Genomic DNA, 16245 nt, shown 5'->3' with positions numbered 1-16245 from the left:
TATACATCGGGATTTGGTTGTATCCCGAGTATGCATCCATGAAGCTTAACAGCCGTGCCCCGAAGTGGCGTCAACGAGCTGGTCGATTCTTGGCAGGGGGAAGTGTCCTTCGGGCAAGCTTTATTCAGGTCGCTGAAGTCTACGCAGGTCCGCCACTTGCCATTTGGCTTCTGACCAAGACCAGGTAGCAACCCAGGTCGGGTAGAGAGCCGCGAATAGATCCATTGCGGAGAAGGTTCTCCACTTTTGATTTAATGCGGCGTACGCTCCGGATCCATTGCCCTTCTCTTTTGGCGAACTGGCTTAGCTTCACTGCTGACGTTCAGTGAATGGCAAACAACGTTCGGGCTGATCCTGGCCATATCTGCATGGACAGGCGAAACAATCAATGTTCTCCTTCAAGAAGCTTACCAGCTCGGAAGCGAGCTGAGGGTTGAGACAGCTTCCGATTTTAGCATTCGGCTCGGCTCTTTGGATCAACCGAAATTCGGATAGATCCTCAACGGCCGCTCGGGGGGATTTCCTGAACCGCGGATCTATATCCTCCGCCGGACCAGGCTGTGGCTCGATCGGTGATCGCCAAGCGGCGGGTGTTACACCGCGAAATGCCCTTTCCTTTGTCGGCCATCTGGACTGATTTTACATAGCATTCGCGAGATGCACTTTACGACTCGCTTACCTCCTATCCCCGTTGGGGTGGGGAATTTCATCTTGAGATGATAAATGGAAGTGACTGCCCTGAAGGTTCTCAGCAGAGGTCGCCCAGGATCCATTGAGGCCGACGGACAGTACACGACCAAAAATTCGGTACACCTAGTCACCTGTCGTAGTCGGCCGAGCGTGATGGTAGTTGGATGTTCCATGGGGATCAAGTGATCCCCTGTAAAACCATACAGAGGCATCGAGGCTGGTTTCAGGTCGGCCTCGACCAGGTCATTCTGTCGAAAGCGGATTTGAACAGGAGTGTCACGGCGCTTCCGTTGTCTACAAGCATTCTGCAGACATTATGACACCTATCAGGGGCGTGATTACCAGAGCATCCTCGTGAGGATGGTGCAAGCGAGCGCCTCTTTCTCGCAGAAGGTGATTGGCTCCTCTTTTCTGGCTTTCGGAGGTCGCTGCGAAGTATCATCACTCTGATCGGGTCATAGCGCGTCGCGAACATATCTTTCTGCGCTCCTCGGTGTTTCCGCGAGGTGCGGACTCCGAAGATTATGTTAACACTGTCGTACCCGCTGCAATCACGACGCTTTTTTCTTTCGCTCCCCTTGGTTTTTTTGGGGAGTCATCAATGTACCCTTGAAGTGCCCCTTCTTGATGAGCTCTTCGATAGCCTGCTTTAGAGCTCGGCAATCATCAGTGAGATGCCCATTTCCCGATGATAACGGCAATACTTTTTGTTATTTCTAGCCGTAGCGGGGGTTTTCATTGGTTCGGGGCTACCGAGCAGGTGGCTTCCTCGGATTTGTCGAGGATCGCGGATATGGACACATTCAACGGAGTGTATTGGGTCCCGTCGCGGTCACGACGGGGGACAGGAGCATAGGATTTTTCTGCTCGTAGCGGGGTTTCTTCCCTTTTCGCTGACCGTCAAGTCTCCTTTGCGATCAGCTCGCCTATGTCTCCCCGACCTGACCTACTACTGGAAGTGCCGTGATCGCGACGGCGGAGCGCCGCCAGTGAATTCTCTATTCGAAGATACTTTCTGCCAGGTTATAGAATCTGGTGGGGAAATATCGTCCTCAGCTGCAGCTCTTTCCACAGTTCGTTTGCGGGCGAACTCCAGCTATTATAAGAGTTCGGATGGACCTCTGGTGGTGAGCCACTTTGTTGAGTCCTGTGGAAGCGATCAATGTAAGACTGCAGGATTCGTCTCTCTCTTGCCTATATGATGAGGTAATCAAAGGCATTGAAAATTTCCGGTTGGCTTGGAATTCCGCAGGAACGTCGTGCTCATCTGAGGCCACGAACTGATCGATCCCGTGGGAGCGACTAAACCAGTTTGGCATGAGAAGTAACGTCACGGCCAAACAGCGGATTTGAAGGTCCGAAACCTGGTGGAGCTCCATCAGGTCGTTGAAATCATATAAATGGTCCTGCGGATCATAGTTCCATCAAACGGCCGCATATCTGACATTCTGAATCCTGGCGGAAGTGGAGCAGCTAGCACTTCAAGGGAAAATGGGGACGTAGAGGCGACTGCGCCTGTACGTTCGCTGCTCCCTTAACCTATCCAGAGCTCGCTGGAGCTCCTCAATTTGGGGTAAAGGAGCCATACCTGGGTGTTTTTCACCCATGCGAGCCGGCCTTCCCGGTTGCGGTCAGAGAGTTCGGAGGTCGGATGCCTCCTCGCCGCGGTCTGGTATCCAGCACGCTCGATACACGCTGACTAGAGGCGTGTGAAGGCGATGTATTGTGCGGGGCATTTTCACGACCCTCGCGGTGGTACGAACCGCCCCGCGAGGTGTGGGGGGCACCCGCACGAGAACGATCAGGATCGTTCTGCTGGTGGTGATCGGAATCATCGCGACCAGCATTTTCGGTCGGGCTTGCTTGCGACGTGGCATGGGACAGCTCGGGATCTACTTTTTCACCGAGTCTCAGCTTTGCCGACACCCGGCTCGGGGCGCCTTTTGTATTCGCTGGCCCTTGGGAGCCCGTAGGCTTACTTTTTGCCACTTGCTTACCCTTGCGTTTGCGCGCTGCAGTGCTCGCAGCACGGGCTATCGCCCTTTGCCGCGCTTTCGCGCGACCTGCAGGCGTTTTTGGCGATTGTACCGCTCCGGCTGTCGCGGACGACATGCCTTGGTCCAGACGGTCCAACCTCTGGTTGACCTTCTGGAGAGTATTGTCGAACCTCTCCAGGTAGCTTCGGATGGCAGGGTCCAGTTGCGGAGCTGCTGGGGTATTCCCAACAGCATTTTGCGAAACTGGGGGTATGCTGGAAGGGGTGTCCCTCTGGGTCGCCGGGACTCCTTCAGCGTATTGGTTCCCCTGCTCAGGTTCAGATTGGCGGACCATTGTAGCTGTAAGACCAGTAGGTCAAAGATTCTCCTGATGAAGGGTAGACGCTAAATCAGGCCCTCCTTCGGCACCAACCAATTGTCACGTGGGTTTTGCTATTTGATGAATTAATGCACGTGATAATGGATATATCAATTGAAATAAATGCAGAGAAGACTTTTAAAGTGGTTCGGATGCTAAGGTAGCAAGTCCTACGTCCACTGATTTGTATTGATATTAGTGTGGGTCAGGTCGCGAAGCGGACTGACGTACAAAAAGTTATGAAAAGTAAGTGTTTTCCTTTTACAAGAGAGAGAGAGTTGTTTTTTGTAAAGAATGGCCGAATCCCCTTAATGGAGGGGTCTTCCTCATTTTATCTCAAACTGAAGCGTGTAATCATCATTGAATCCATGGGTTGGTGTGATTGTCAGGATACAATCTGACTTTACGTCCCATTTTCCTTTTTCCAAGCTGACTTCGCACGACTCGCTGCAGAGGAATGGACGCGTGTGAGCTCCATATTATTTCGCAGGTCTGACGTGTGCGTGTTGCCCTGACGGGAGCAGGTCACGCATAACGTGACTTTCCCACGTCAGCCCTTTATTTTCCCGGGTATAACATTTATTGACATGCTTTCTCATGTGTACATGATTTGGAATATAACAGCGAACAGTAGGAGTATAAAAGGCAATCTTGTTCAACCTACGATTGATCAATTTTTTAGCAAAACAGGACAACTAGTCACTGATGTGAAGCAAGGTGATTCCAGGGAACAAACTGCAACAACGCAAAGCAATAAGAATGATGAACGTGCTAATGCAGAGGTTAATTAGTTAAAGATATGTATTGATGTGGTGTGAAAGTTCTCATTATAAATAATTATCTTTTGAACTCTTTTTAGATTCATTTAGTAATATATGTTCATAATTTGGAATTTATAGTTAAGAAAAGGAGCGAGGGGGATGAGGATCATATTAAGTACCGGTCATTATACAAGGCTGTACAAGAGAATGATTGGAAGGGAGTTAACGATTTCATAACCAAAGATCCCGCGGTGTTGACTGCCAAGATTAAAGTATATATTGAGGAAACAGTTATTCACGTAATTACTCAAAACTTAGATGCCCCCTTTTGGCCTCTGGAGAAGCTTGCATCGATGGCTGGCCCAGAATTACTAGAACGATTGACTGATGAATATGGCCGAACGCCTATATTCCACGCTGCCAAATGTGGCAATACGAAGGCGGCAATAGCCTTTGTTCATAAGAACAAAGAATTGCCAAACTTAAAAGACAGCGAGGGTCTACTTCCGATTCACCAAGCTGCAAGTCGTGGCCACAAGGAAACAACTCAATATCTACTCTCAATGACAAGAGTGCCCTTAGATGACACGAACGGAGTGACTCTGCTTAAAGATCTGATCAATTCTGGTATCTATGGTCAGTATGTAAATTATATTAATTCTCTTTTATTATTTAACATTACTAAGGATACGGTATTTATATAATTGTCATAGACTCATAGATTCATCTTTCAGATATAAGATTTTTTTTTTTTTTGCTTTCTTAGTTTTATTAGTTTAACGTTCTTTCTTTGAACCCTGGTCTTGGGACAACAATCCTTTGCCCTAATTTTTTGTTGATCTCTACTGCATTTACAGGTATAGCTTTAGACTTATTGAAACGATATCCAAACTTAGCTCGTGTCAAGAACCAAGACCGACGAACTATTTTATTAATACTGGCGAATAAACCTTTGGCGTTTGAAAGTGGGATCAAGCTTGGATTTTGGAAACGCTTAATTTATAAATGTTGGTGTCAACAATCTTTTAATTTTTTACTTTCTCTTCCAAGTCATAACATACGCAGAACTCTGTTATTCAAAATATTACATATACAAATTCCTTATAGAATTTCTCTCAAATGTACGTCTTCTAACTAATATAATTTGGCAGGGATTCCTGTGCAAGAACATATTCCTGGCCTTGAAAGTGTGGACACAGACGTAAAAATTCCCTCTGAGAGATCAAAGACAAAGTTAACAGAATTCACACACATGGGATTTTTTCAAAAAATGATGTCTACTGGCAGAAGCTTTGGTTTGTAAACCTTCCATCTAAATATCTCTTCATTCCTATAATTATGCTACTGAATGCTGCCATTTGTTTTGTATAATTATAGCAGGTGCTTTTCGCCAAAATATATATATTATGCTCTGGAATGCGGTCATGCACTGAGGTTATTAAGCATTGAATTATATATTCTATTAATTAAAGGAGCAGTTTGAAAGAAAGTCTCTAGATTGTTAAATGAGTAGAGTTTAATTAAATGCAGTTCCAGTCACCAAGAGCATACATGATACGAAGTTAACGAATATGCAACCACATGAAATTGTCAGAATCATGTGTCATGACAGAGTTACTTGGAGCCGGGAAGAAGCCTTAAAGTCACTAGTTACACCAGTTCTTACAGCCGTTGCATTAGGGATTTATGAGCTTGTTAATGAAATTATGAAGGCCTATTTCTTCTCGTTTGTTTTCACTAGAAATGGTGATGACATATTTCGACTTGCAATTCTAAATCGCCACGAAAAAGTATTTAGTCTTGTAAATAGAAAAAATATTTTACTTGCATGGGACCGGGACATGAAGCAAGTGGCTGACATGAGAGTAACAAAAGACAACATTTTGCATTCTGCTGGAAGGTTTGTCCCATCAGATCATATTCCGGGTCCCGCATTGCAGATGCAGAGGGAGCTACAATGGTTTAAGGTGAGCATCCAACAGGCAATGGAAGACTTATTTTTATCATCTTAAATACTTCTTCAATCAAAGGCCCGAAACTCATGAAAAATGAGAAAAAATTTATATATAGCATGCAGTCTTTAATATTGTCCAGCATTTTGTTATCCATTAAGCCAAAAGGTTTTATGTATATTTGTTCAGGCTGTGGAAAGTTTTGTTCATCCATCAATTCAAGAACAGCGAAACAAGTCCAATAAAACTCCTAGACAAGTGTTTATCGAATCACACAAGAATTTAGTCAGAGAAGGTGAAAAATGGATGAAAGAGACTGCTTCGTCCTACACAGTTGTAGCTGCACTCATAATCAGCGTAGTCTTTGCCGCGGCTTTCACAGTACCAGGTGGCAACGATTGTGATAAAGGGACGCCCATTTTCTTGCACAAACCATCTTTCATAGTGTTTGTCATATCAGATTCATTAGCACTCTTTACTTCCACTGCTTCGCTTCTAATGTTCATGGCAATCCTCACTTCCCGTTATGCAGAAGAAGAATTTTTGGAGTCCTTGCCGAAGAAGTTAATCATTGGGCTAGTCACCTTGTTCTTTTCTATTGCAAGCATGATGGTAGCATTTGGTGCAACCATTTACATATTTCTTTCCCATCCATGGAAATGGGCAATCATTCCAATTTCACTTCTTGGCTGTCTCCCTGTATCCTTATTTGCTCTTTTGCAGTGTCCTCTGTTGGTTGAGATGATCTCTTCCACTTACGGACGAAGCATTTTACAACCAACCAAGTAATTCTCTAGAAGAGCAACAGAAGAATACATTACTTTAACAGTACTGCTTTTAAATTACACATTTTTTGTCGCTTTTGTTTATTTGTAAAATGATAGTAAATGAAATTCTTGAAATTAAGAATTACAGGCCTCCAAGCTTTAAGGCCTAAGTAATTAGAGCATAAAAAACAGAGTAGCAAATTGCTTTGGCATTTTCTTTTTAACTTTAGGGGTTTAAACACTACCTCTTTTATGCTTTGGTGGTGGAGTTATGATCGGGACTTCTTAAATTAGATCTAATTCTAAAAACAGAAAAAGAGCATTTTCCTTTTCACTTATGAGGTTTAAATTCTACCTCTTTTATGCTTTAGTGTTGGTGTTATGATTGAGACTTCTGAAATTAAATCAAATTCTAAACACAGATAAGAAAATGGCAAGATGGGTTAAATGGTGAACAGGGAAATTCAACTGTGTGAGGGGGTTTGGATGATACCATGCATAAAAGTTTACTCAAGAGAGGAGGCAATCCAATTACATATATTGACACCATAACAACCCACCAACTCGATGATGTGAGACAATTACAACTTTTAATAAAAAGTATAAAAAACAAAATGGGATATTGGATTAAAAAAATTATATATAGAAAAAAAAAAGATGGAAATTCAATCAAAATATGGCTCTTCCCATTTTTGCCAATTGGGGTGGTAAAGTAAATGGGCTTTTTGGGAATAGTGGGCTTAAGTTAATGGGCTTTACTTTGTTTGAACATTTAGGCTTCGTTTGGTTGGATTTTGGGAATACTACTTTTAGTATTCCCAAAAAAGTTAAACAGTAAAATACCCAAAACTCACAATATTATTAAACTTTATTCAACATCTTTTAAACCCCCTAAATTTGTTAATTCAATTAAATACCCCTAAATATTTTTAATGTTTTTGTTACGGCGACTCCGGCTACCCTCCGGCGGTGGTGGCCGGCTGTCCGTATTTGAGGGTAGATTGGGGGTATTTTTGTTAACTTTTAATGTTTTATTATAAGGGGTGTTTTGTAAAAAAACAAACATAGGGGGTATTTTATCAATTTGTAAATCCTACATCGTAATACCCGCCCAATTCAACTTTTTTTTAAACTTTTTTCAAAAAACTTTTCCCAAAAACACAAAATTGTGAACCAAACGGAGCCTTAATGTTTGGTAGCCTATGAAGATGGCTTGATTTGGTGAATGATAAGTCACTTGTTGCATCTAAACAAACTCTATTTTAGACATCCATCTCCTTAGGCTTGCTCAAACATTTATATATGGATCTATCTATATATTTTAATACCTGTAAATAGATCTGAAATACGATCAAAATACTTGAAACATATATCCCCTTTATGACTTTGATAAATTTTGTAATGTTGATTAATGTTTTAATCTTGTAATGTTCAATATAACCATTTGAACCTTATACTTTATTTCTTCTTTATTGAACATCCAACCCAAAATTTGAATTATGAGATGAAGTGACCCATCTTTCCAAAAGCCCAAAATCACTAGTTATGCTCAAACTTGAATATCTCGGGACTCATTTTATATTAATATTATAAATTAATATATCTATACTACAGTATATCTAACTTTATAATTAATGTAATTAATAGTTGTTGGATTGAATATTTATGTTCTAGCCCAGCTCTCCTCTCTTCTCTCTCATTGGTTCTTGGCTCATTTATTTTCTTTTGTAATTATTATTCGTACGCTTTCTAAATTTTCTGCAATTTGTGGGACCTGACTAATTTTGTGCAATTTGTGGGATCTTCTGAGTAGAAACACACAGAGGAAATTAAGCACTTTAAAATAAAGGGCCATGAGAATTTTAAAGTGGTTTGACGAGATAAATTTTTGAGCCTATGACCACTGTTTTTTATATTTGTTGTGAGAGCTTACAAAACGAATTTTGTGTCAAATCGTAACCCCTTTTTTATTATTTATGGGGGTTTATATACAAGATTTGTACAAAGGAAAGAGTGAAAATAAAGATATTACAATTAATCTGAACTATAATTCCGATATTCTCATGATTTGGCACTGTGATCACATAGAGATTGATGTTGATTTGGTCATTTCTGTAATATCTGGGATTTGAAAATACCTAGGAATTGATTGAATGATCATTCGAGTTGTTCGTGACTAGCTTATTTTAGGTTAAGCTATGTGTTAACAAGCTTGTGCTAGGTCAAACAATTAGTGGAGTGGGATTGGTCGTGGGTCAAGTTACATCCTCGCGGCAGCCCGAGATTGGTGAAAAAATCACACACAACAGGGTGTTTGAAACTAGGTGGTCGGGCTTGTTTGGGCGTATCTCGACTAATTTGAGTATGTGACTAACTACTCATTGTCATGATGATATGTTTAAATCTTGGAAGATAGAGAAGATTCGAACTTGAGACCATACACCCTACTCGTTCTATTACTTGAACTACCCAACAAGGGGTCTTATATGTTAAACAACACTTCGCATTTTTATATGTAATCTAATCAAGGTGGGCCTTTACCACTTTGTACCAATTGGGTTCGTCAAGTTCAAGGGCTAAATTAAGAAAGAGGCTATAGCTAGCTCATAAAGATGCTTGATTTGGTGCATAAATTTGATCAATAGACTCATTCTTTGATAAATTTTGTAATTTAATGGATCTTTTGCAGAGGACAAAGACGGTAACTTGTCGGTAGCTTGGACGATCATTGAATTTGACCAGACTTAGACTTTTGATTAGGAACTTGAACTAGAACAAAGATCAAATCAAATACACGTCATTGTTGATTAATTGACCGAGCACTCAAAGTCATCGCCCAAATATGATCTTGTTAAATAATGAACACGTTTTGGTATAAGGGAATCGTGCCGCAGCACACAAATAAAAGGGAAGCATGCTGCGGTGCATTGCCGCGGCACACAAAGAAGAAGGTGGATCTAAAATTCCAAAATACTTTGATGCCTAGGCATTGTGTTGAGGCATGGTTTAGAATTTCAGTTTTAGATAAAATCAAATGAAGTTATTTTCAGTTTTTATCATTCTGTAACTTCTTGTAATTGTTATTATAAGTTATTTTTCAATTATCCCTTTAAAACCTATAAAAGAGAATGTAAGTTGTATGTTTTAATTGAGTTCAATGAACAAAATTGTCCTCTTTTTACATAAGTTTTTCGCTTCTTCATCTTATGAAATTAGAAGCCTGAAAATTGATTTTATTGGCTTCTAATTTCCAGCCGATCTAACCCTTAATTTCGTATTTTGATGACTCGACGCTTGAGTCTACATCACTAGTTGGCGTTTGACCAAAAAGGACCATCAATTCAACAGCCAAATTTTTTTTTTGGATGGGAACAAGAAAAAGATTTAAATTTGTGGGGGCCAAAGAGAGGATTTTAATTTTGAAAGGGTCAGGAAGTATTCCAAGGAGCAATTTAAAGTAAATCAATCACCTAAAGAAAAGCTGGAGACAAAAATGCAGCGTGATAATGATTTTTGGATGGTGGAATATAGAATAAAGGAAGACAGCTACCGACAGGAGAGGTAGAAATGGAGAACAGTAAAAGTTGAAGTGGATCTTTCCTGTTTTATTGATATTAACTTGTTTTTACTTTTTTTCTTTTTCTTTTTCTCCTTTTAGAGAGTGATAGGACCCATCCCTACCCTCTTTATCCTATAGGATCCGGGTGCTCCTATAAGACTAAGTTGACCAAAATGGTTTGTGTCTGTTCAATATTCCTTAGGTCAGGACATTCCAACACGGAACGACCCCGTTCCTATGCCAGTTCCGTCTTCCAGAAATTTCTAGGCAAAACTTGGAACGTCCGTCCTACGTTAAGGAGCAGCCATTCCTTCGAGCTGTTAAGTATTATTATGAGCATATAAGACATTAGCCATTATACGGGGCTACAGTGAGAGTAATTCACAATTCTTTCATAAATTGGAAGGAGAGAATTGCAACTTTGCTTGCCATGGAAGAAATAAACTGATGCAAATTTCTAGGCAAAACTTGCAAAAAACTGATGCAAAAAGAAATAAACTTTCATTGTCCGGCAAAAAATGAGTTTCATGCAAAATATTCTAAGAACAAAGTAACCTCTTCTAGTAACACTCAGAGTTAAAATGAAAATAATTCACTCTGCGAATTCATTTCAATAAATAAAAGTTATAAGAACTTTCTTCCATTTTGACTCAGAGAATCTAACTGCAAAAGTAATTCCCAGCGAAATTTTGTCCCCGGGAAATTATCGCTTTTCCAAGAGATGAAATGAATGATTACGGTTGTTTCTATGTATTGGCTTTAGGCTTTTGAGATCCTTATAAATAGTACTTGAAAATAACTTACAGAGCACTCTTTGTCCTAAACTGATATCGCCAATGGATTCTGCTCAACCTTTCACTAACTTGGTTGAAAGAAAAGGAGATGAAATTACAGAGGTAAATGAAAATGCATCGGGTGAGCAACCAGCAAAGTCTCAAAGCCATAAGAATGATGAAGCTGTGAATGCCGAAGGTAAGTCAACGACACTGATATTAAGTGAAAATTAATGCATTGCATAGTATTGGTTATATCGTTTAAACTCTCTTATTTATTGAAGTGCTCTCCCGTGTACATGATTTGGAATATAACAGCGAACAGTAGGAGTATAAAAGGCAATCCCTTTCAACCTACGATTGATCAATTTTTTAGCAAAACAGGACAAGGAGTCATTGAGGTGAAGCAAGGTGATTTTAAGGAACAAACTGCAACAACGCAAAGCTATAAGAATGATGGACGTGTTAATGTAGAAGGTTAGTTAGTTAAGGATACGTACTGATGTGGTGTGAAAGTTCTCATTATGAATAATTATCTTTTGAAGTCTTTTTAGATTTATTCAGTAATATATGTTCATAATCTGGAATTTATAGTGGAGAAAAGAAGCGAGGGGAATGAGGATCATATTAAGTACCAGTCATTATACAAGGCTGTGCAAGAGAATGATTGGAAGAGAGTTGACGATTTCATAACCAAAGACCCCGTGGTGTTGACTGCCAAGATTAAAGTATTTCTGGAGGAAACAGTTATTCACGTAATTACTCTAAACTTAGATTCCCCCTTTTGGCTTCTGGAAAAGGTTGCATCGATGGTTGGCCCAGACTCACTAGAACGATTGACTGATGAATACGGCCAAACGCCTATATTCCACGCTGCCAAATGTGGCAACACAAAGGCCGCAAAAGCCTTTGTTCATAAGAACAAAGAATTGCCAAATATAAGGAACAACGACGGTTTACTACCAATTCGCCAAGCTGCAATTCGTGGCCACAAGGAAACTATTCAATATCTACTCTCAGTGACAGCAGTTAGCTTGGATAACAGTGATGGTGTTTTTCTGCTTAAAGATTTGACCAATTCTGGTCTCTATGGTCAGTATGGGATACATTTTCAGATCATATACGTAAATGTTGTTTTGGTTTCTTTCTTCGACCCCTAATTTTTGGTTGATCTCTACTCCATTTACAGGTGTATCTTTAGACTTATTGAAGCGATATCCAAACTTAGCTCGTGTCGAGAACCAGGATAGAGGAAGTATTTTATTAATACTGGCGAATAAGCCTCTGGCATTTCAAAGTGGGATCAGACTTGGATTTTGGAAACGCTTAATCTATAAATGTCGGTGTCAACAATCTAATAATTTTTTACTTTCTCTGCTAAGTCGCAACATATGCAGAACTCTTGTTCAAATTATATTATATATACAAATTCCTTATAGAAATTTTCTCTCAAATGTATGCTCACAACTAATATAATTTGGCAGGGATTCCTGTGCAAGAAGAACATATTCCTGGCCCTGAAAGTGTGGACAGAGACGTGAAAACTCCCGATGAGAGATCAAAGACAAAGTTGGCTGAATTAACAGATATTGGATTTCTTCAACAAATGATGTCTACTGCCACAAGCCTTGGTTTGTAAACCTCCCATCTAAATATCTCTTCATTCCTTTAATTATGATACTGACTGCTGCCATTTGTTTTTATAATTGTAACAGGCGCTTTGCGCCAAAAAATATATATTACGCTCTGGAATGCCCTCATGCACTTAGGTAATCAGGCATTGAAATATATGTTCTCTTAACTGAGTAGTTCAAAAGAAATTCTCTAGCTTGTTAAATGAGTAGAGATTATTTCAATGCAGTTCCAATCACCAAGAGCATACACGATGCAAAGTTAACGAATATGCAAGCACATGAAATTGTCAAAATCATGTGTCATGACAGAGTTATTTGGAGCAATAGAGAAGCATTTGAGTCATTATGTACGCCAGTTCTTACAGCCGCAGCATCAGGGATTTACGAGCTTGTCAATGAAATTATGAAGGCCTATTTCTTCTCCTTTACTTTTTCTACAAATGGTAACGACATATTTCGAGTTGCAATTCTAAATCGCCACGAAAAAGTATTTAGTCTTGTAAATAGAAAAAATATTTTACTCACCTGGGACCCGGACATGAAGCAAGTGGCTGACATGAGTGTAAAAAAAGACAACATTTTGCATTTCGCTGGAAGGTTTGTCCCTTTAGATCATATTCCAGGTCCCGCATTGCAGATGCAGGGGGAGCTACAATGGTTTAAAGTGAGCATCCAACCAAGCAAAGAAAGAGTTATTTTTATCATCTTAAATACTTCTTCAATCTAAGGCCCGAAACTCATGAAAAATGAGAAATTTTTAATATATAATATTTAGTCCTTAATATTGTCCAGCATTTTCTTATCTATTAAGCTAAGGTTTTATGTGTATATGCCCAGGCTGTGGAAAGTTTTGTTCATCCATCCCTTCATGAACAGAAAAATTGGTCCAATAAAACTCCTAGACAAGTTTTTACCGAATCACACAAGAATTTAGTCAAAGAAGGTGAAAAATGGATGAAGGAGACTGCTTCGTCCTGCACAGTTATAGCTGCACTTATAATCACAGTAGTCTTTGCAGCGGCTTTCACAGTACCAGGTGGCAATGACTCTACTAAAGGGACGCCCATTTTCTTGCACAAACCATCTTTCATAGTGTTTGTCATATCAGATTCATTTGCACTCTTTACTTCCACTGCTTCACTACTAATGTTCATGGCAATCCTCACTTCGCGTTATGCAGAAGCAGATTTTTTGGAGTCCTTGCCGAAGAAGTTAATCATTGGGCTAATCACCTTGTTCTTTTCTATTGCAAGCATGATGGTAGCATTTGGTGCAACCCTTTACATATTTCTTTCCCATCCATGGAAATGGACCATCATTCCAATTTCCCTTCTTGGCTGTCTCCCTGTATCCTTATTTGCTCTTTTGCAGTTTCCTTTGTTGGTTGAGATGATCTCTTCAACTTATGGATCAAGCATTTTACAACCAACCAAGTAATTCTCCAGAAGAGCAACAGAGCAATACATTACTTTAACAGTACTGCATTTAAATTACACATTTTTGTCCTTTTTGTTTATTTGTAAAATGAGAGTAAATGAAATTCTTGAAATTAAGAATTACATGCCTCTAAGCCATAAGGCCTAAGTATAGAACATGGAAAAAAAAAAAAAAAAAAAAAACAACAGAGAAGCAAATTGCTTTGGCATTTTCATTTTAACTTTAGGGTTTAAAATTCTACCTCTTTTATGCTTTGGTGGTGGTGTTATAATTTACCCTTATGAAATTAAATCTAATTCTGTGTGTTTAGAAAAGATGGACTAAAATTTCTTCTAAGTTACATAATTCTTATGTAAATGAAGTTACTGACTTTTGTAAACCAGTATAAAATATAGATTTAACTGGTCTTGTGTTAAAGCCACTTCGTCTTTTTCAGTTTATCCTCAAACCTCAGTATCTCGAGACTCAATGCTCTCTTCTTGATAAAGTGGGCTTACACAAGCCCAAAAGTGTTACACTCCCAAGAGTTAGAACACACCATAATGTCAAGTGGGTTGGTGTAAAAGCCACTTCCAAAAGCCAACATACACCATAACATAAAAGCGGTCCACTCTCGAAACCTTGCATACACCATAACTAGGGGTGTGCAGGAATTTAGGTTTGAAACCAGCAGGTACATGGGGTTCTAGTTCTGGTTTCTACCGGGAACCAGCCCTCACAAGGTTGGTTTTGATTCCACCATTGTAGGAATCGAAATCAGAATATGGGGATCACTCAAATTTTATGATCAATTTCAATTGAATATTTGGGGGTGAATTTGTAATTTTTATAGGATATATTTGTTATTTTTGTTAATAGTAAGGATGGGTTGTAATTTTCTCGAGTACCCAAGTCCATGGGACTTGGCTTAACTATAACTACGATAAAGAGGACTAGTAAAACTCACTCCCAAAAGTTAACTTAAGGGAGGAGAGAGTCTAATAATATATATACATCATAATAACCCACCAACTTGACGATGTGAGGTATCTCTTCTAATCCCTTCTTAATCTTCATCTTCAAATCTTCTCAAAAAAATTGTAAAATATTAGGGAGTATCACGTCATTAACATTTATTAATGTAATTAATAGTTGTTGAATTGAATATTTGTGTTCTAGCCCAGCTCCCCTCCCCTCTTTCATTGTTTCTTGGCTCATTTATTTTCTATCACCCAAAGGATGAACTACTATTCGTATGCTTTCTAAATTTTCTGCAATTTATGGGAACAGAGAGAGGAAATTAAGCAGAAAATACAGAGAGAGAAATGAAACGTCCCTACAAAACGCAGAATCGATCAAGAAAAAAAGTAGAGAAGAAATAATGAAAACAGACAAAATGAAAGGATATCATTTCCTTCTTTACTTTTGCTGCAATTTGTATTTTGTAGGACCTTCTACTTCTGACTAGAAAACATCTCTTTGACAATAATGCCAACAGGCAATAGGAGAGGTAGATCTGAATGTTTTTTTAAGTATTAAATCCTCTTGAAAATATAAAATATCATTTATAAAATGATCAAAAATCCCTTATAATTATCAAAAACTGGATATCTCTTACAAAATTATCAAAAACCCGATATCTCTTACAAAATTATCAAAAAACCTCCTAAATAAAATGAATGTGTTTTTTTTATTTTAAAAAATATCTGGAAAATTTGGCTTAACGTTATATAGTGGCCGATAAAATTAACCCAACGACTAAAAAGTGAAGAAAAGAGAAGTGGACATTAGAAATCAAGGATAAATTACATGGAATCCCCCCAGGCAGTGGCGGATCCAATTGATGACTTGTGGGGACTATAGTCCCACTCAAATTTTTAAAAAAGTCCACATCTTATATTTATTTGAATTTTACACTTATAAATTATTAGATTTTGGGAACAGTCCCCACAGTTAGTTTGGATTTTATTTTTGTAAAACCCTATTTTTAATCCTAATATATATATTTCATATTTTTTATGATTTTTATTTTTATGCAAGGGAATCTGTTAGTTTTTAAAAGTTTTATTAGGAACGAAAATGAAAGGAATAAGAATTGTTGGGTTTGCATTTAACTGAGAGGAGAAATCTGGGCATTTTTACATCAAAAAGCTAATGTGGCGAGGTCATGGTGAGAATCAGAGAATCTTAGGACAGTTTCATTATTCAAAGAAGTTGTTTTATATATATACTGGGTGTTCGCAAAAAATGAAGAAGAAGAGAGAAAAACCCATAAAGAAGAAAGGAAGAAGAAGCAAAGGAAAAGGAAAAAGAGAAGAGAGGGAAGAATGGGTTTGGT

General features: G+C 39.0%; 2 protein-coding genes across 4 annotated transcripts; both read left to right on the top strand.

The window, feature by feature from the left end:
- Positions 1-2090: 2090 nt before the first annotated feature.
- LOC116127537 (protein ACCELERATED CELL DEATH 6-like) lies at positions 2091-6547 on the top strand. The gene is made up of 7 exons (XM_031413192.1): positions 2091-2207; positions 2866-3002; positions 3728-3827; positions 3905-4442; positions 4958-5101; positions 5337-5773; positions 5948-6547. The coding sequence occupies exons 1-7, from the start codon at positions 2091-2093 to the stop codon at positions 6545-6547; spliced, it is 2073 nt and encodes a 690-aa protein (XP_031269052.1).
- Positions 6548-10913: 4366 nt separating this feature from the next.
- LOC116127556 (protein ACCELERATED CELL DEATH 6-like) lies at positions 10914-14041 on the top strand. Of its 3 annotated transcripts, none has more exons than XM_031413207.1 (8): positions 10914-11056; positions 11176-11334; positions 11452-11949; positions 12047-12196; positions 12342-12488; positions 12573-12626; positions 12719-13155; positions 13329-14041. In XM_031413207.1, exons 1-8 carry the CDS (start codon positions 10921-10923, stop codon positions 13926-13928), a joined length of 2181 nt encoding a protein of 726 aa, XP_031269067.1. In that variant the 5' UTR covers positions 10914-10920; the 3' UTR covers positions 13929-14041. The 3 variants fall into 3 exon arrangements, with proteins under 3 accessions (XP_031269067.1, XP_031269072.1, XP_031269069.1); XM_031413212.1 differs by having other exon boundaries at positions 12719-12934; positions 13329-13491; XM_031413209.1 differs by lacking the exon at positions 12573-12626.
- The last annotated feature ends 2204 nt before the right edge of the window (positions 14042-16245 follow it).

The sequence above is a fragment of the Pistacia vera genome, unplaced genomic scaffold (assembly GCF_008641045.1).
Source record: "Pistacia vera cultivar Batoury unplaced genomic scaffold, PisVer_v2 Contig1046, whole genome shotgun sequence".
NCBI classification, from domain to species: Eukaryota; Viridiplantae; Streptophyta; class Magnoliopsida; order Sapindales; family Anacardiaceae; genus Pistacia; species Pistacia vera.
This window is presented reverse-complemented; position numbering and strand designations above follow the sequence as displayed.